A 20,069-nucleotide genomic window follows, 5' to 3' on the forward strand; every position below is an offset into this window, starting at 1 on the left:
ATTTCAAAGGTCTTGTTTGCACCGCACCAATATATGGAGTTCTACTTTCATGTCAATTTATCAAGGGACTAAACTTGAAAAACCCAGCCTGTTTTGTAAAGAATGGTTAAACAAGAAAAGTATGAGTGTATAATCCCTGTAGATACATTTTGTTAGAATTTATCTAAAAGGTTCTCAATATATTATTTTAAACTGGGTGCTTGTGAACGTTTTGTACTGTGAGTAATGTTTGTTACTGAAGTTGTAGAGTGTGTGAGAACGAGGCCATTGACTCCTTCCCCTCTGCTGGTGATTTTTCTTCTCTTGGGTCCTTTACCTGTACGTGGTGATAATCCAAGATTTCCTCCTCATCAGCTGTTGTATCCTGGTTGGGCATTTGTGCATGCGTGTTTGCAGCAGTAGCAGCCACTGGACTTATACCATACAAGCTTTCCAGTTTACCATTCATCATGGCCTCTACGACTGTGGATCTCTCTCACCTAACCCTCAGAGCTCATGGGAGAAAATAAGGGCTTTTTTCCTGTCGGCTTAAATGTTAAAGATGCTGTTGTGCTTCCAAAGGTGGTCGAGAAAAAGTGTGTCACACTTGGAGCGATTTTCAGCTCTATATTCTCCATCTCATAAGCCATCTGTGTAACACACTCACTGTACACACCCTCTGTGTGATATATGATCTATGTGTGTGCCCCATGCACCATATGCACTCTGTATGCTCCATAATTAATATTTATATTCTATATGCTCACTATGTGACCTATACATTCTATACACTCTCTGTAACATGTACACTCTATACGCTCCCTGTGATAACACATGCACACACTATATGCTTTCTACGTAGCATATACGCACTCTGTGCATCCCGTGTAACATACATACTCTATATTCTCCATATGGAACATACACACTCTATACGCTCTATATGTAACTTATGCTCTAAACACTCCCTGTGTAACATATACATTACCACTAATGGACTTTATTGGTTTCTTTGAGGAAGTGGTGGTGATGATGTAGCTCTGAGTGGGTGGGATACACTGCAGCCCTGTGACACGCCCTCTTTCCCCTGCTTTACCCAGGACCCCTTGTGGAAAGTGCGTCGCAGTCAGAAGCTGGACATGTCAGCCCGGCTGGAGCTGCAGTCTGCGCTGGATGCGGAGATCAGGGCGAAGCAGTTAGTGCAGGAAGAGCTGCGCAAGGTTAAGGCTGCCAACATCTCCTTTGAGAGGTCAGCACCGAGTACACATATGCACGTTTATGTGTGTGTATCTGTCTGTCTGTGTGTGTTTGTTCGTGCGTGTGTGTCAGTATGTGTACATGTGTGTGTACGTTCGTGTTTACACGTGCATCAGTGCGTGTGTGTGTGTATAAGAGAAAAGTTATTTATCAAAATTCTGGGGTAGAGTTTGACCCTTGACCCCTCCTTGGCCCCTTCCAGCAAGCTGAAGGACTCTGAAGCTAAGAACCGGGAGATGGCTGAAAAGATGGAGAGCATGAAGAAGGAACTGGAGGACAACCGGTCTCGGACAGACAAAGGTAGACAGGGGCTCTGCTCAAACCCTAACATAAGAGCTGCTGCTCTGGCCTTGAGCACATTGAGATTTGTATGACTCCAGAAGAGGCTTATCTAAAGCACATACGGTCTCATGGCTCAGTCTCCTTGTTAAGTAGGCAGTATACTTTGTACGAAGTAGAACTTTTTGAGCAAAAAAAAAAAAAAGCAATCAGAACAACTGACGAACAAAAAGACGCGGTGTCATGTGTTCCTATGGTGCAGCGTGCGACGGCCTCCAGGGAGAACCTTTCGAAAGGTTCTTTCTTGTTCTCTGACCTCCCCCTCTCAGCTATTGGTCCAAATATCACAGTTGGTTACGTCACGGTTGAGAGTTCAGAGGGCTGAATTCACATGCTAATGTACGGAGAGTCAACGCCAATCTCTCTTCTGTAGAGATGGGAATTCTGTGTGTTCCCGCATGTTTGATGAATGGTGCTACTCGTTTCAGCAAGTCATCAAAACGCCTAGCACACATTCGGAAGTAAGAGAAAGTGGACCCCCTCGTCTAAACTCGCATTTGCCGAATGTGCAGACAAAACTCTCCATTCTCCGTCGTACTCTTGATTTAGAGGGCGAACGTACCATCTTCTTCGCCTTTTTTTCTTCTTTTGCATGGCTAGATAAGCTAAAGCCAAAAACTAAAGCCATGTTCGCTGGTGGTTCTCAATCCTGAAGTTCTTACTGAGTATACTGCCAGCTTTAGACGCAGTGGATCTTGTTTGAATGAATGGCTGTGATTTTTTCAGGTGGTAGCGCTGTCATAACCGCTCTGTTTTCACATGTAGGTTTAAAGCTCCCGGACTTCCAGGACTCCATTTTTGAGTACTTCAACACTTCCCCGCTTGCCCACGACCTCACTTTCAGAGTAAGTCTGATTTCATCCCTATTTCTTTCCTCCCTTGCTTTCTCACACAGCCTAATTATTCCCACATTTGCATGTACTTCCTTCTGAGAGGCATGGCTAATTAGGATAATTGGGGTTACTCGATGCATCGCATCGTGTTTTGAGAACGGAGAGGTTCTTGCAGTACCGGCAGTTCCCCTGACGTGCATATTATGTGCGAGATCAAAGTGAATGTGCTCCAGAATCTATATCACCAGGCTTCTGTGCCCTTCCCCTTTCGGCCTTTAAGCTGGTATCTGCATATGCGCACTCGCTCCCAGGGGTTCTATCAGAGTTACTCTCAGATGCTGTCAAAAGCACAGTTTGGGAGCGGTGTCTGGTGAGCTCTCTTAGGTTAAGCATTCGTAACCACAGTTCAGAAGAACATCACATGCGCAGCTGGTTTTGTGTCTGAACTGCTAACCGTTTCCCTTTCTCATAAATAATATTTACTGGTTTGTAAGTTGTTTGCCTATAATGGGAAGGCAAGGCAAGGCTGGGCAATCGGTCTGCAGGCGGATTGCATGATGGGAAAACGGGATTGGTCCGCTCTGAGCCTTAGACGGGACTCATTTAGGTTGTTCTCATGTTCAAGGTTTTCCAGCCCCTGCGACGTTAAGTAGTTCTGCCCATAAGTTTGGAGCCATTTCTTTTTATAACCTCCTTTAATGAAGGCCTCCATGAATTTGATTTGCTCCCCGGAGGTTCACCTGGAACAGATAAGAGGTTGTGAGTGCTGCTTCGGTCCCTCTGGACTCTACTGCAGTGGCCTGTTATGAGCATCAGTCTGACTGCATCTTCTGTCCCTGACTTCCTTCTGCTCCAGTGTTCTGTTTTACTCGAGTTTAAAAAGTCACGCAAAGCAACATGATTTTATTTTTGTCCCTCGCATCTGTTACCAAAAAAGGACTCTGTCTCTTCTTCGTCTGCGTCCTCTCTGCTAGCGTTTTGGGATGAAGTAAGTTGGCTAAACGGAGCCCCTCCTCCTGCAGTTACCCCTCCCACCACATTCTGTAGTGTTATCCCTGACAGAATAATCTGTTGTCCGCTCCCCATACCCCCTCCTCCCGCCGGACTGGCGCAGTGATCTTTAGCCGCTATTGGGTAGAATAGTGAGTTGGGTGGTTTCGCTAGCGCCACTGGCTGTATTTGCTGTAAGTACCTCTGGCCATTAACCCCTAAGAATATCTTTACAATTCTGTATCAAGTTGCACTTTACTAACAGCTAACATGCATTAATTACTGCCCTGGCCCTTAGTGTTGACCAATTATGGTAGCGCTTACTTAATGACTAATACTCGTTGTATGATATAAGTATTTATCATGGCAAATAAAGCAAATTAATTTAGAATATTTGTTGACACAACCTTCTTAGTGAGGAAAATACCAGTGAAAGACTGGTTAGATGAATATTCTCAGGTTGGTGTGTAGCAGAACCATTTTTTTGCTCCAGATAGAAGGACTTCTTTTTTTGTCAAGTGTTCAAATTCTAACAAAGCATTGAAATGATATCTGAGAATATTCATGGTATTAATTCAGGTAAGTTGCACTGTCAGAAGTAGCATATTGCTTTCTGGGTGCACCCTCCATTAATTGTGCTCTACATGTTTTCAGAAGTACGACAGTCATAGTTATGGTGATACACGACATCCTCTTTTCTTAGAGGGCTGACTTCACAGGCTGAATATCTGGCACACTGATCTTTCTCACGCCCATCAGTGCTGTCCCTCCCCTTTGTGCTTGTGCTGTACTGCTCGCCGTGTTGTTATTTTTGATGCTGTATCAACAGAAGTGAGCTAACCGATGCTCCCTGTTGATAAAATGAGGCAATAGCAAGATCTACCACTGGCATCTTCAGGCCAGCTTTTGCTAGCATTAGCTGTCTGCCTCGGTCACGTCAGAAACGGCGGTCCGGTTTGTGTTGGCCGGTGCTCAGAACGCAGCAGTCTCCTCCGCCTCACAGCGTCCGTCTCTCCCCTCCAGCCCAGCTCCATCGGCGAGCTGGATTCCACAGCCCAGAAGGCCGACGTCCCCTCTTCCTCCTCGGTGGCCGCGGACCAGGACGTGAGTGTCAGTTGCGTCGTGCCGCACCGTGTGACATTACAGCTCCCTATCGAGTCCCCCTGTCCAAACGCTTCCTGCCCGCCGCTCTACCTCATCAGCGGTTGAGCTTTCTGAGCGTTGGCATGGCCCTGCAGCTGCGCTCATTGTATCGGGGTCTGTTCTCTCACACAGGAGCCAGTCAAGCCCCCGCCAGCTGCCCCTGTTGCCGCCTCCCCCGTGTATCAGTCATCGTTGCTGATGGCGCCAAAGGTACGCCTGCGTCCTCGTCACGGGCCGTCGCCATTGTGACATCATCAGCGTCCATCAGTAGCCTCTGTGTGGCCCCAGATGCGGGCGGGAACCGCTGTAGGCGGCAGTGGCATACGCCTGCTAACACAGTGCCGTGTCTTTTCTCCACGCTGCAGAGTCCCATGTGGCGCTGCCCTGTCTTTCACAGCGCTGCTCGGCCTGGGCAGTGATATCTATCTGCTCTTTATCTGTGAATTCCCGCACTTTGGTTTCCTCTGTTTTTTAACGGCCTTGTCTGTGCCTCCAGCCCAAGGCTCACCAGCTGAGCATAAAGACATTCTCCAGCCCCACCCAGTGCACCCACTGTACCTCCCTGATGGTGGGCCTCATCCGCCAGGGCTACGCCTGTGAAGGTGAGTCTGCTCCAGGGGCCTCGCTCAAAGCACTCGCCGATTTACATAGGATTCTCTCAGCTGGGAGATGCATGTAGATGCATGTGGATGAATCTGAGAAGTTCAGAAGGAACAGTCTGTGTCGTTAGCTCAGCACTAGGCTGGTTTTCAGGTTTCCCTCTTCATCAGTGCTGGTCATGGTAATTGTGGTTCCATATCTGGGACAATGGGAATAATTCACAAAGCTTTAGAAACAGAAAAAAGGATGACTAAATTAAATTTAAAATACTGATGGCAGTATTACTGAATGCAGCATTGTGTTAAAAGTAGTGATGTTAGCATTTTTTTGGGGGAACCCTGTGTGAACTGACTGCCTTTTCCTCTCAGTGTGCTCCTTCATCTGCCATGTGTCCTGTAAGGACAACGCGCCCCTGGTGTGCCCCATCCCCCCGGAGCAGGCCAAGAGGCCCCTGGGCATCGATGTGCAGAGGGGCATCGGGACGGCATACAAAGGATTTGTCAGGGTGAGCATCGACACCTCCGTGTTGTATGCATGTGTAGCTGTGCACTACGCTGAGGAATCCTCTGTGTTTTATCCTCATTGACATATATTTAATGAGGCTGCCTGCTTCCGCACCGCAATTCCCAGGAGGACTTGCTCTGTGATGTCATCAAAGGGTGTTCTGCTGCAGAGAGTTTTCCGCCATACAGGAAACCGTAGCCTGTAGACTGTACCCATCACGAAATTGAAAGAACGGATCTTGTTTCACATTGAGCTCAAGGGGAAGAATGCATTTGGTTTTTCTTTGTGGTCCTTTATATGCAGCACTTGGATGACAGTTTGTTTATTAGCTCACAAGTGTGCTTGTGTTTATGTTTAACTCTGGAAAAAGTGGCTATTTCTGGATTGTGTAAGTAAGCCATGTTAGTGCTCTGCTTGGTTGAACATACCTTGAATTTGTGACTTTGTCCCTTTAAAGCACTCTTTCCTTATTAGGTTTCATTGCAGATGTTTTCCAGTGTAATGCAATGTATTTGAGAACCGTGTTCCTCTTGTGTTTCAGATTCCAAAGCCCACGGGGGTGAAGAAGGGCTGGCAGCGGGCCTACGCAGTGGTGTGTGACTGCAAGCTCTTCCTGTACGATGTCCCCGAGGGGAAGTCCACTCAGCCGGGGGTCGTGGCCAGCCAGGTGCTGGACCTCAGGTGAGCCCCATGCGCTCTTTCTGCTAAAGCCTGTTGAAGTAGCTCATGGTTAATTGCAGTCATGATGTGAATACATAGGTCTTACACGTAGGTTCCCATGGAATGGTAGTCGTAGGTCAGAGAGCTCTTACACCGGCTGTGTTTCTGTGTTTTCTGCAGAGACGAGGAGTTTTCTGTGAGCTCGGTCCTGGCGTCAGACGTGATCCACGCCACTCGCAAAGACGTCCCCTGTATATTCAGAGTAAGTTGGCCCCTGAGGTCTGGTGATGATGATGTGGTAGCAATTCTGGCTTTTCAGCAGCAGCAGCGTTTCTGGCAGTTCAGTTTGTATCTGAATGGAGCCACACAATGGAGTAGCCAGTGTGAAGGAAATGGCCTTTTTCCCTTGTGTGGGCTCGGCTGTCCTGACTCTCTCCTCCCTGTGACGCGTCCCAGGTGACCTCATCCTTGCTGAGCTCGCCGGCGCGCACCGTGTCGCTGCTGGTGCTGGCCGAGAGCGAGGCGGAGAAGAGAAAGTGGGTGGGCATCCTGGAGGGCCTGCAGAACATCCTGACGAAGAACAAGCTGAGGAACCACGTGGTGCACGTTCTGCAGGAGGCCTACGACAGCAGCCTGCCCGCCATCAAGTCCACGCTGTCGGCCGCCATCGTGGGTAAGGGCTTCTCCGCGCGGCGGGGAGAGGTCTGTCCCTGTGCCAGCCAGAGAGTGCCCCGCTTCTGCCCTGGCACTTTGCCGTTCACTTCCCGCTATTGTTCTAGTGGTCATAGGCGTAGGTGTAAGAGCGCCCTGCCTTCACTAGAACAATGCCAAAACTCTGCCTTATATGCAGTGCACCCGTAAGATAGCCACACAACCAAATACGTAGCCCAAATGTCACTGACCTAAAATAAATTTCTGTGTGTGTGGAAGTGGAAATACGTTTGTTAAATAAACTACAAAAAAGTTTTAGGTGGTTTGTTCAGCTGGCTGGTTGCTGTGTGAGGAATATGTGCATAAAATATTACTCTACAGGTTTCACTGTGCTCCAGAGAGCCTGCAGCTCTGATGACACATACAGTGGCCTCAAAACTTTTCCTTACATACCCATGACAAACCATAAATGTAAAGCATTTTCCAGCCAAAGAATTGCATTCAGTATCTTGTGCGGAGATAAATTCAAATATGAAATGTATTGTGACCAGCAGTGAAAGGAAGAGTGACTGTGTTTTTACAAATACTTTTTTTCTCTTTTTTTTTTCCTTTGGCTTTATAAAACGACATTCATTTATACCCTGGTGATTAGTATTTTTGCCTTGGCTTTTATGGTTCCAGGAAGAAGGCTTCCTGTTGAGTCTTACGAGGTTTTGGCAACCAAGAAGTAATTCTTGCAGAATGTGTTCTGTATATGTGGTTTAATCTGTCACATATTTTAATTTAGTTTAAGTAACCTTCTCCTCATTTTGGAATGTAGCAGTTGTTCTTAGTCCGAGGGACTTACAACAATGCATTTCCTTTTTAAACAGAAAATATCAATGGATCAGAATTTTGAAAGGGCAACCTGGGAGAATGACGTGTTTATGACTCAGATAAGGAAGCTTGTTTTGCTTCAGTTTTGAGAGACACAAATTGTTTTCATGCACGTGAGCCTTCTGAGTGTGTAATAAAGTAGTGGCCCTTATTAGCCATATTTGGAGGGAAATCTGTTTAAATACCTTAAATACCGAAGGTCTGGAGCCCCTACCACATGTGGGAAAAATTTAGCAATCTAGGAAACATTCCCTGAGACCCAAATCTAGAAATTGTGTCCAACAAAAAGAATAATATAATTTTGTGCTGCTTAAGGAACCAATTCAAACTGTTGTTACTTTCTAACAATTGTAATTAGATTTAAGATTATATTTATGGATACTGTGCGTCGACCATATTTATCTTGGTCATTTGTACAGTTTCATGTTTGCCATTTAATCCATTGCATTATAGTCCTGTTATTTTTAAGCATAGCATAAATTCAGTTACAAACCACGGTTGTTTCTTTCAGGGCTGAGCCTGGGTCTCATTAAAGTAATGCAATCACTTTGAATAAAAAGTACAATTCAAATTCATTGCAGCGCTTGATGAGATTAGAAATTCACTGGCAGTCAGGCGAGGACCACAGACATCCAGCAGAAGCAGTTCTGTGATTATTACCCAGCAAGGCGAGGGAGCCGCTCGCTGTTATCAGAGTGCCACACTATACAGTAACCTGAGAAGCTGTAAACAGGCTACAGCTGCTTGACTTTCAGTACAGCTATTGCCATCACAGCTCAGTTAAATTATTCTGAACTCCGGTTTAAAGCACCTGGACGTCCATCTTAAGTTGCCTGCTGGTTTCATTGCCTACCATCCAAAAATAATATCCAGAATTAAAGTTCTGCTACATGCAAGGAGTAAATCAAATTAAACTTTTAAGATGAAGGGTAAAGCACTTAACCTTTTAATTTAAGTCTCAGGGAGCAGTAACCCATACTCCCATCTCCGCCCTTACAGTGTCACTGTGTGGCAGTGATGCAGCTCCACTCTTCCTCCTCAGTCAGTGTGGGAGGCTTGCTCTTTAGCGGTGCCGCGCTAATGTCTCTCTGCACTGTCCCCACAGACCGGGAGCGCATAGCCCTGGGCACCGAGGAAGGATTGTATGTGGTGGAAGTCACTAGAGATGGTGAGTGTCAAGTCTGTCAGTACATAGTACTTCAGTACAGTCAGATGGCATTTTTTAAGTTGTAAAGATAATGCTTTTTAGCCAAATGCTTCTTGACATTGAATTAATTCCCTGTGTGGGATGTATATGTGTTATATTTTATATATTTTCTCTCACTCGCAGTTAATGAGAAGGAAAGCCCAAGTAAAAGGGTAATGTGTGTGTGTGATGAGTGCTCTTGTGTGTCTGCAGTGATCGTGCGAGCGGCAGACTGTAAGAAGGTGCATCAGATTGAGCTCATCCCCAAAGAGAAGATCGTGGTGCTGCTGTGCGGCCGCAACCGCCACGTGCACCTCCACCCCTGGGGGGCGCTGGACGGGGCCGAGGGCAGCTTCGACATCAAGCTGCCGGACACTAAGGGCTGCCAGGCCCTGACCACGGGCAGCCTGCGCCCCGGCGGGCCCCCCTGCCTCCTGGCCGCCGTCAAGCGGCAGGTGCTGTGCTACGAGATCACCCGCACCAAGCCGCACCACAAGAGGCTGTGGGAGGTGCAGGCGCCGGGCGTGGCGCAGTGGCTGGGCATGGTGCGGGACCGGCTGTGCGTGGGCTACCCGTCCGGCTTCGCCCTGCTCAGCCTGCTGGGCGACTCGTCCCCCGTCAGCCTGGTCAGCCCCTCGGACCCCTCGCTGTCCTTCCTGAGCCAGCAGCCGCTGGACGCCCTGCACGCCATGGAGGTGGGGGCCGAGGAGCACCTGCTCTGCTTCAGCCAGCTGGGCGTGTACGTGGACCAGCAGGGCCGGCGCTCCCGCACCCAGGAGCTCATGTGGCCCGCCAGCCCCATCGCCTGCAGTACGCCACCCCCTTTCTCCCTACCTCTGCGCACGGGCGCGCCTCTTTTTCGGGCTCTGGGGATGGGGGAGCGTGCCGGGGTGGGGGGATGCGCTGCTGTTTAAATCGCTAACGCAGGGCTTGAGTTTGCTCAGCTTTGCAGCTCCAGCGTCAGGCTCGCAGTGCTTTACTGAATGCAGAGAAGGCAGAGATCTGAGGCAGACAGGATGTGCATGTGCTGAATTCGTTCACTTAATAAAGCTAGAGGTAGGTCTGGAAGCACAGAGAGGCAGGTTGGAGAGCACACTACAAATTTTATGTTAAATGGTGCTTCATTTGTGTGATGCCACACTTGTTTTTACTGAAATTGTTTCATATAGAAATTACTGCAATATTACATATACTCATAAGGCAGTATGAGAGAACATTAGCACTGAATATTTTAAATATCTGAAAGCAAAATGGTGGTGCTTTCTATCTTGTTTATGGGTATTGTTCATTCAGATATGTGATGTCTTTCTCAGAGTCAGCTAGTTTACAAATGCGTTCTCATAGGAACAGCAGGTCATTTAGTATAAGGATTAGGATTGTACCATTTGGTATTTTCTTTCTAAATTCAATTTTTTGGTAGCCAAGCATTTACTTCAATATCAAACTCACTCACTGTGATTTCCCTGTCCCCTTTCAGGCTCAAACCCTTCCTATCTGACCGTCTACAGTGACTACGGTATTGACGTCTTTGACGTCAACACCACCGAGTGGGTCCAGACCATTTCCCTTAGAAAGGTGGGCACGAAGCATCGAGCGCAGACTATCGACATATAAAACAGGCGTGTTTCCTGTGTGTGTGCGTTCCTAACCTGTCTCCGTTTACTCTCCCTCAGATCCGTCCTCTGAATGTGGAGGGCAGTCTTAACCTGCTCGGCTCAGAGCAGCCTCGCCTCATCTACTTCAGCAGCAGCTCCTCAGGTGCCTCCCCTGCTCTCTCTGCTCTCCTGGACACCGGCTGCTCTTCCCCTGACTGGCTGCTCACTGCGTCACATTATCCGCCCAGATGAGGCTGATGCTGCATTCAGAGACGCGTTTTATTCTGCTAAACCAGATCGCCTGCGGCGGCACACTCCTTTCACACACTGAAGCAGCACTGTGCATACAGCTTCATAAAGCAGAGGGGGTTATTCGCCATGCACTTAGTGTACCTATTGGATGAAAAGTTTTGTAGTGATCCTGTACCATTTAATTAGAAAACATCCCGGGGTGTACAGGGGATGATCCTCACTCTATTTCCTGTCCCGGGCACCAGGCGCTGCTCTCGTAGCAATCTGGTTGGGCTGATGTGCCCAGAAATGAATTGCCCCTCGGGGATAAATTACGTTTATTGAATTGAATTGAACTATTGTAAGATTCAAACATCTCAGTGATAGGAGTAATTTTCCCAGCAAGGGTTTACTGTAGGAAATTGCTGCTTGGTGTTTAAATGATGCGATGGCGTCCTGCGTGCCTGGTCGAGAAGATTTCAGGGCCTGACTGGAACACTGTTCTTTCTCTCTGCAGAGAGCTCTGACCTGGCAGTCCCCGAAACGTCTGACAACAGCAAGAAGCTGATGGTGAGGACCCGCAGCAAGAGGAAGTTCCTCTTCAAAGTGCCCGAGGAGGAGCGGCTCCAGCAGAGGAGGTGATCAGTAGTCACGCTGTTACCGACTTAAACTGACTTACACTCGCTTACACTCACTCTGTTACTGACTTACACATGGTATTCTCGCCCTGTTACTTAGTTACCCTGTCACCTACATACACTCACTCTGTTACTGACTTACACATGGTATTCTCGCCCTGTTACTTAGTTACCCTGTCACCTACATACACTCACTCTGTTACTGACTTACACATGGTATTCTCGCCCTGTTACTTAGTTACCCTGTCACCTACATACACTCACTCTGATACTGACTTACACATGTTATTCTCACCCTGTCACCTACTTAGACCAGCTTAATCTCACCCTGTTACTCAGATACTCTGTTACTGACTTACGCTAACGTACTCTCACCTGATTACTGACTTTGGCTCACCCCGTTGTAATTCAATGAAAGCACATTATGTGAGTCACTGGTGTAAAGTGTGTGTAATGGTGTAAATTAATTGAACACATTGCAAACTTTGGCCTAATTTCTGCTCTTGACAGGGAGATGCTGAGGGACCCGGAGCTGCGGTCCAAGATGATCTCCAACCCAATCAACTTCAACCACGTGGCGCACATGGGCCCAGGGGACGGCATGCAGGTCCTAATGGATCTGCCTCTGGTAATACCAGCTGGCCAGGGCTGGGGAAGGGAGTGTGTCTCTGCTCTGTAGGGTGGCTGTAGGCCTAGAGGCTTCTGGGAGTTACTACAGCAAGGACAGATGTTCTGAGCTCTGTAACTGGTGTTAGGTGCTAGGGAAGGCAGAACAGTTAGCGCTCTCTCAATGCATGCTTAGGCACTAGAGCAGCACTGCAGTCCAAGCTCCTTGATGTTACTTTTCCCTTTTCGGTTGTCCCTTTTCTCGTCTTTCCCCCCCCCTTTTTTCAGACTTAACTAGTACCTCTCACTTCACTTTCTCTTCTCTTTGTTGTATTTTCTCTCCTCTGGTGACGTAGCAGAGTGAAATTCCTTCCCCCTCATCCTCCCGACACCATGCTTTGATATCTCCTCCAACCAACTTTGAGCACGTCTATCACATGAGTCCTATTTCTGCAGAAATCTATCTCCAGAAAGAGCCTTCCTCTCTGCAGAGCCTGCCTCAGGTCTCCTCCTCCTCTTCCTCCTCTCCTTCCACCTCCTCCTTAGGAAGGGTAGGCTAGCACTCCCTCACTCCTCCCCTCCCTCCTTCTTGCCTGCCTCCTCTCTTTTTGTGACCACCTCTCTCATTTGTGCTGTTCCTTTTTCTCCTGTCTAGTAGTGTAACTATCAAAGGGGCTAGGCAGTTTGGTGTACATTTGTTAATGTGTGTTCACAGCAGTGAAGTGCAGGAAAATCCTAAACCTGTACCTTAGGGTATATTCAAGTTGAAAAGCAAAGAATATTTATTTCTGGTAGGAATGGGTGGGTTAGTATTTTAGTTAGGCGGGAGGTCAGCACAGCCCCCTTTACTTAAGTGCTATAAATTGCCGGCATCGTTACAGCAGTGATAGATACAGCTGTAACACCTGTACAAACAGAGATCCTGTAATGGTAGCTAGCAGATGAATGTTTCAGCTACTGGTTTCAATTATGAACTCCTTTTCTTTTCCGGCCCTGTGACAGTTGCAGTCCATATATCTCACTGGTCCTGTGGTACAGTTTATATTCTGCTAATACTATCTGGCTAAGTCATGCCACAGCATTTCATATCAAGTTTTTTTCCAAATAAAAAGCTGGCTTTGTGATCTTCACTCATCCAAAGAATGGTGAGAAATTATTTAAAACCTTATCTCAATACAGGTATGCCATGTTTCCTGTATTGGTCCATTTTTCAGCCATTTTCAGTTAGAAACTTGCTTTACATATGTTCATTGCTACTGCAACATATTTTGATGACTTGCTAGACAGAAATAGCCAAGCTGCTAAGCTTACCAGTATTTGTATTCTCATTGCAATGATGAAATGGAAAATGAAGATTGAGTAAATATCAAATTTTTTGTAGGCATAAGTACATTATTAGGGTGAGTGTAGATTTTTGTTCATGAACAACACAGTTGAATTCTGTCTAGAATTTTCTAAGTGAGAAATGGCAGTTCATTAAACATTTGAGCATATGACACGTTGCTAATCAAATTTGTACACAGTATTTGGCAAGCAAGGTGTTTAAAATGAACCCTTGTTTGTCAGCCTTGACTAAGAAGTGTAGTGATGTGAAACTTTGTGAACAAAGTGAGATCTGCATACCTTGGGTCTGCATTGGATTGGTGGATTAAATCACTGTAGAGCTTCATAGTGTGATGACTCAATGAACAGTGCATTGACAGGCTGTTCTTCACAGAGGTACGTATGCCTTTTGAAGTTTCCTAAGTTCAGGTGTTTCCAGTTCAGGTGCTAATTTAGGGTGCTTTAAATTGGAATACAGGGCAGATACAGATTCCATTCTTCTGATGGCAGATCAGGCTCAGGACAGAACTACTGGCTGCTGAATCACTAGTTGCCAGCAGGGGGAGCCTGTGCACCACTACACATCCGGCTTTCTTTGTATTTTGCTGAAGCTTGTGTGTATAATCTTATTTAATCTTATTGGCACATATTTAAGGAGCACATTGTAGATTTATCACCTGACAATATAATTTAATTTATTCTTAAATGTGGTATAATTTTGCACGGTCACGGTCTTTTACAAGAAGGTGATGACGCACACATTCTTGAACAGCATCCACTGTCTTTCATAGACTATCTGTCTTCCTCGTACCCTGGTTGGAACTGAGAATTTTGACGGAGGGAGGTGAATCTGTGAACCGTGGCTTATGGGTGCTTGGCAGTGTGCGCGTCTCTGTCGAGACTGTCTGAGGTGGTGTTTTTTCTGGCCTGTAACTCACGGCGTGTCTCTGCGTGTCGGTACAGAGCGTGCTGCCATCTTCCCAGGATGAGTCTGTGAAAGAGAGGCCACGCCCAGTCTCCAGTATCTCCCGGCAACAGAGAAGCAAGTCTTACATCACGCGCACTGCCTCAGGTGAGTGCTAAGTATGGATTTATTACGTTGCGTAATCAGTGGTGTAGTTGCAAAGAGTAGACACTGGCACTTAATTTTCATAATCAAACAAAAAGTCAGCTCTTAATACTGCCAAGTCCTCCCATATTATGTGTACATGCCACAAATAGAGGTAATTGAATTGCAATAGCAATGTGCAGAACAGGCAAATAATTTTTTTAAACAATGGAACAACATAAGCAAAATGTCTTTTAATTGTTACCTGTTCAGTTAAAAGGTCATGAAAAATGTTGGCCTCATTTCCTGTGCACATGATAAAAATAAATAAAAATATCAAGAGTGGCATCTAAGTTAATGTACTTGGTTTCTGGTGTTGTATATAACAATAGGTTGAAGTGATACCTTATGATTTCTAATATAGATTTTTCTAGTTAACCTGAAAGATTTTCACTTTAAAAGAAGAATGAATTATTTTGTAAAGTCCAAGGTTGCTGCTGGTGGTAATCCCTGTAGGCTCATTGCCTGCTGTATATTACAGTGAGTGAGCTGGGTGGATTCAGCCGTTTGTGTTCAGTGAGGGCAGTGGCACAGCTCTGGTGATAATGCTGCTGTGTGTGTGTGCGCGTGTGTGCACGCGTGTGTGTGTGTGTGTGTGTGTTTCTGCCCTGCAGGGGGCGGGGACTTCAGTGGCGCAGTATCATCCCGCCATATCTCTGATCCTGACCAGGACTTTGAGAGAGAGGTAACGCCCTCCTCCTCTCTGGGCATTGGGAAAGTCTGATAATGCTGCAGTTGTGCAACACTGAACAATGCAATGCGCTGGCCGCAAGGTGATCGCAGTGATGATGAGAAGGAGTTAGTGATGGTTCGCCTCTCGACTCCTGTCTGTTTCTCTTCCAGCCCGACTCTGACTCCACCAAACACTCGACCCCCTCCAACAGCTCCAACCCCAGCAGCCCCCCCAGCCCCAACTCGCCCCATCGCAGCCAGCTGACCCTGGACGGGCTGGACCACACCACCTTCGACGCCTGACCCCCCCGTCTCCACCCCAGAGAGCACAGCACGCACCCCCATCTACGCAACTTGAACTTCTATTGCTGCAAAGTGCCAAGCAGACTCCCTGATTTCCGTTGTCCTCCCCACCCCCTAGGTCCTTCCCACTAATTTAATTTTATGCTCTCTAACCTTGAGGAGTGTTGCTTCATGTTAAATCAGGGGTCGGTGCCGTCATTCGTAAATGCCAGTCCCCCCCTCTAACCAGGCCCATGGTGGAACTGTCAATGGGCAGCCATTTTCTATCCTTTGTGTCTGTAGTCTTCGCTCACTGAGTGATGGACAATGCAGTGAGGGAATCACAGACAGAATCCTAACCCTCCCAAGCTTTTAAAGGTTCTTGTTTTTATTTCTTGCTGTGAAAAAGCAGCTGCCAGGATGTGACCGTGAGTCTGCTAGTGTGATGGGACTGGGACCGGAGTTTGGGGTGTGGCCAAACCACGGACACCGTACTGACGCTGTGCTGTTAAGAGTGAGCCAGATTTAGACTTGGTCAGTGTGTGAAACGGTGCCCCTTTCAGGCAACCAAGAGGTGTTATAGCTACAGGGTAAAATCTTAAGTTTGTTGGAGCTCAGTGGATTTCTCAATATCCTTTTTCCCACAAGTGATTTCTTTCTTTTTTACATTGATACATAATGTATGCATAGAGCTGCAAGGAGCTGAATTAACCTTGGGATCATCGATTAAGGGATACAACAAAAAAAATAATGATAACAATGACGATGAAATGCCCTAATCATAGATACTATTTTGCGGCATATTTTCTTCTTAAATGTATAGCACACATATGCAAATGTTAACTTGTCACAGTGGGTATTGGTGTAGAGCTGCATTCGTAAAGAAAGTGACCTTTCCCAGGACAGTGAAGGTAGCTTTCTTCCTCTCCTGTGTTCTCCCAGTTGTGTGATGCTGGGACAGTTAGGGGTTGTTAAAGGAAGGATTTGTCAAACATGGCTTGGTTAGGGTCCGGCTACACCTTTTGGGCACTTTCAGCAATCGTTCTCAGTAAGGCTGTGTAACATTCATACTTTAGTCTCAGTCTTTGCAGTAACCTACTGTAGATGTAAGGCTGCCCGTTGCGTCAAGTGCTTAAACAGAACTAGTGTCACACGGCGCTACAGACAGGATTATTCATAGGGCTTATTACAGCTCACCACAAGCTGCTGCTGCTGCTTTTGTTTGTTATGTAGACATGCATGGAGGCCCCACTCACCATCACCCTCAATCTCTCTTCAGTTTTTAATGTATTAATTACATAGGAAAGTCGTAGCACAGACTAGCCGCTGTGCACTGTGCAGCCATTTGTCCACCTTTCCACCTGGTGGTACTGTTTTGTGTATATTTTTCTTTGTCATGTATTATAAATTCAATCCAGATGTTTGTGACTATATTTCAGTACAGACACATGTAATTTAAGGACTTGGCTGGCATATCCACTTTGTCACTCTAGTGTGCCTTCAGTGCCATTTTATATAACAGTACCACATCAGATCTATACTTCAGTATCTTAACTTTACAAGCTAATAGCTACATACTACAAATGGTGGTTGTTTTCTCCGAAACACTGTATCAAACTTGCACATTTTATTAGTTTAAGAAAATCTTTTGAGTTTGTGTCATCTTAATACCTGTCACAGTAATCTGTATTTTTATTTTTCCCCTCTCTCTGTTCAGCCTCTGAAGATGGGGCTTCATTTGTCAAAACACTACTGCTTTTTTAATCAAAAGGTGAAATCTTTGTAATTATTGAATTGTGAGCAAATGTTTGAACAGACAATAAAAAAGAGGGAGGTACTTGTTGCTGTGTTTTTAAACATCCTTATGTTGTGTAATTTTTGTTCTTAAAAAGCTCAGACAATACCCTCGGGTTGATTTGCCTAAGTGACTAAGTGGTTTCACAAAAAGCCGTAATGCCCAGCCTTGTTCTGGATTTAGTCATGCTGGGTTGGAATAACACCCTGTGCTCAGGAGAGGGAGAGCTGGTGGGAGTGCTGCATTTTCAAGTTACTGAGCTACTGTGCTAATGTATTTTACACCATTGGGAACAGCTATGGTGGAATGACAGCCATAGTACTATTTGAAGGCAGGCTACACAGACGTGAGGAATTTATTGAACCATGTGTAATGTAACATTAATTATTTGGGTTCAACTTAAATGCAGGAATTTTAGTCACCCTCTTATCAGTTCTTTCATTTTCCTTGTAAGCAAATAGGATTCTTCTGTTTTCCATAATTTCCCATTCCATTTCCATTGTAGTTCTTTCTACTACTGGACTGCCTTTGCCTAGCAACACTGATTCAAGAAACTACACTTTTTCCATATTCAGTTATTTTCCTAAAAGCAGTCACATAACCTGTATTCTAAATAAGTTATAACCAATCATTTTTCAACCGTGTGATTGTCTTAGTGTGTTGTAGTTTCAGCAATACATATTAATATAACCGAACTCAAACTGAAATATTGACTGTCCGAAGCCTAATAGTTTCAAGAAGATGTTTTATTTTTGGACTGGAAAGAGGGGGGGGGACACGTCTCTGTGTGAAGAGACCAGTTATTTTAATAATAAATTAAAAATACAGCCAGTTAATTTTATCCACACTTGAGTTGTCAATCACACATTGGTTGGAAAGGAAAAGTTTACAGTGAGCAGTGCACTAGTACAAGTTATTCTGTAAAGGGCTGTCTAACCTGGAGATAATTATCAAGTAATAACACTCAATATTTCTTTGTCTTTTTGGTTTCGGTGTACCACTGTTGATTGTTGATTTGGTAGTGGTGGTGAGTTGATAAACTGACTGAAATTTGATGAGGTGTGTGTGTGTGTCTCTGTCTGTCTGTCTGTATATACAGTGAGTTCTATAATGTTTGGGACAAAGGTTTTTCTTGATTTGGCGTCCTGGTAGGCCAAGGAACAGCTGTGCAGTTGATGACCAAAGAATTCTCACCACAAGTAAACCCCTCAAATACCAATCTGACAGATCAGAAACACACTTCAGGGGACAGGTGAGGATGTGTCAGTGACAACTGTCTGCAGAGGACTTCAGGAACAGAACTACAAAGAGGAGCTGAAGAGAAGCACTAATCCTAATTTAAGGCAACCAACCCCCACAACAAGCAAGCTGAAGATGGCTGCAGTACAGGCCAGGCAGAGCACCACAAGCGAATAGCCTAGATTTAGCACCTGGTGATCTGTGTGTCACAGACTTAAAGCAGTCATTGTATGCAAAGGGTATGTACCAAAATACTAAACATGAATAATTTAATTTACATAACATTAACATGTCCTAAACATTATGGTGTTTAGGACATGCTAATGGGGGGACAGTATTAAAAGTGCTTTAATTTCTACATGGTGAAACCACAGTGTATAAAACTTCAGTTAAATGCTGCGTGTGCACTTTTTCCACATACTGGTAAGTTTACCACAGGTGTTCTACATATCTGGCAAACTGCATAAAAGCAATTTGTTGATTTGTTATACAGGGGAAACTAAAGATAATGTGTACATAAGAAATAAATATATTACGTAAATACATAATAGCCTATTCCACTGTTGTGTGCGTTATAAGGTGTCCCTACACTATTTCGAAATTTCGATAAATAAAAATAATTTCTTGGAAATATAGTTTTATGTGCTTGACTTTATTTTTAAGTGAGAGGTTTTGGAAGCGATATGAGATTATTCCATAAGCATTAAGCATATTCTAATCGAAATTCTACTTGAAAATGGTTCGAGTTCAGAGGATTGCGGTGGGAAGAGCTGATCAGCCTTTGTTTTAAGGTTTATATATTTTTATAACAACATTCAATTCGGCGATTCGTGAACAAGCGAAACCGGTCACCTTACACACTGGCGGCATTATGTACAAGCACATGTAATGTGTGTCTCTGCGTAAATTGCCGAAAAGCTGTTCAAGTAGGGCTGCTGATTTGTTTGGCGCATTTGATCAGTTTTGCAGTCTAGCCGTGAGATGGACGAGGCCGCTGTGCAACCGCATATGTAATGCAATTTAGCAGTAAATTCAACTGACAACGCACCTCAGCTGTATGATGAGCGTTCTCGTGCAAAATGGCTGCCCTGCATCTCCCAGGTGGGTGCTGTCGCGTATGGGTGTTACTCATTTGTGGTGGTTGAGGAGTTTCCTCATCTAAGTGTGAGAACCGTTATATAAGGGGAAGGTATTATTATTATTATTATTATTATTATTATTATTATTATTATTATTATTATTATTATTATTATTTAACTTGAAGTCCCAGACAATCCCAAGATCATTTCAATTCCCGTTATAGGCTACCTTCAGTGAAATGTAACACTGGATTTCGACTGAACCCCAGATTCACCTGCATTATCAACCTCAGATATCGCTCCTCGGTTCCGAGGAACTGCCACACGATAATCTCACTGGAAGGCCTACAGGAGGACAGAGCCTTTCAGTCGCAGAGGCAGACTTTGCAGCCGGATGTACGGTTGAGCACTTCCACAGAAACAAGTAGGCTAAGAGAAGGGTAAACTGTTTCGGTGTTAAATTCGATTTAAAATGCTAAGGAT

The 20,069-nt window shown here is 45.4% G+C and overlaps 1 protein-coding gene across 5 annotated transcripts in view; it reads left to right on the top strand.

The window, feature by feature from the left end:
* cdc42bpb (CDC42 binding protein kinase beta (DMPK-like)) overlaps positions 1-17,332 on the top strand; it is a 66,550-nt gene extending 49,218 nt beyond the window's left edge. For 2 of the 5 annotated variants that reach the window (XM_064324999.1, XM_064325008.1), the window contains 20 exons: positions 1,080-1,228; positions 1,439-1,536; positions 2,341-2,420; positions 4,422-4,502; positions 4,674-4,751; positions 5,038-5,143; positions 5,510-5,646; positions 6,187-6,326; positions 6,486-6,567; positions 6,762-6,978; positions 8,938-9,000; positions 9,232-9,828; positions 10,496-10,593; positions 10,692-10,776; positions 11,362-11,482; positions 11,993-12,110; positions 12,445-12,639; positions 14,375-14,483; positions 15,134-15,204; positions 15,363-17,332. In XM_064324999.1, the coding sequence (XP_064181069.1) occupies positions 1,080-1,228; positions 1,439-1,536; positions 2,341-2,420; positions 4,422-4,502; positions 4,674-4,751; positions 5,038-5,143; positions 5,510-5,646; positions 6,187-6,326; positions 6,486-6,567; positions 6,762-6,978; positions 8,938-9,000; positions 9,232-9,828; positions 10,496-10,593; positions 10,692-10,776; positions 11,362-11,482; positions 11,993-12,110; positions 12,445-12,639; positions 14,375-14,483; positions 15,134-15,204; positions 15,363-15,494 (2,757 nt within the window). In that variant the 3' untranslated portion in view covers positions 15,495-17,332. Of the gene's footprint in view, positions 1-1,079; positions 1,229-1,438; positions 1,537-2,340; positions 2,421-3,345; positions 3,397-4,421; positions 4,503-4,673; positions 4,752-5,037; positions 5,144-5,509; positions 5,647-6,186; positions 6,327-6,485; positions 6,568-6,761; positions 6,979-8,937; positions 9,001-9,231; positions 9,829-10,495; positions 10,594-10,691; positions 10,777-11,361; positions 11,483-11,992; positions 12,111-12,444; positions 12,640-14,374; positions 14,484-15,133; positions 15,205-15,362 lie in introns of all 5 variants that reach the window. The other 3 variants (XM_064325017.1, XM_064325025.1, XM_064325034.1) reach the window with 2 other exon arrangements.
* The last annotated feature ends 2,737 nt before the right edge of the window (positions 17,333-20,069 follow it).

This window comes from Anguilla rostrata, chromosome 1 (genome assembly GCF_018555375.3).
Source record: "Anguilla rostrata isolate EN2019 chromosome 1, ASM1855537v3, whole genome shotgun sequence".
Taxonomy (NCBI): domain Eukaryota; kingdom Metazoa; phylum Chordata; class Actinopteri; order Anguilliformes; family Anguillidae; genus Anguilla; species Anguilla rostrata.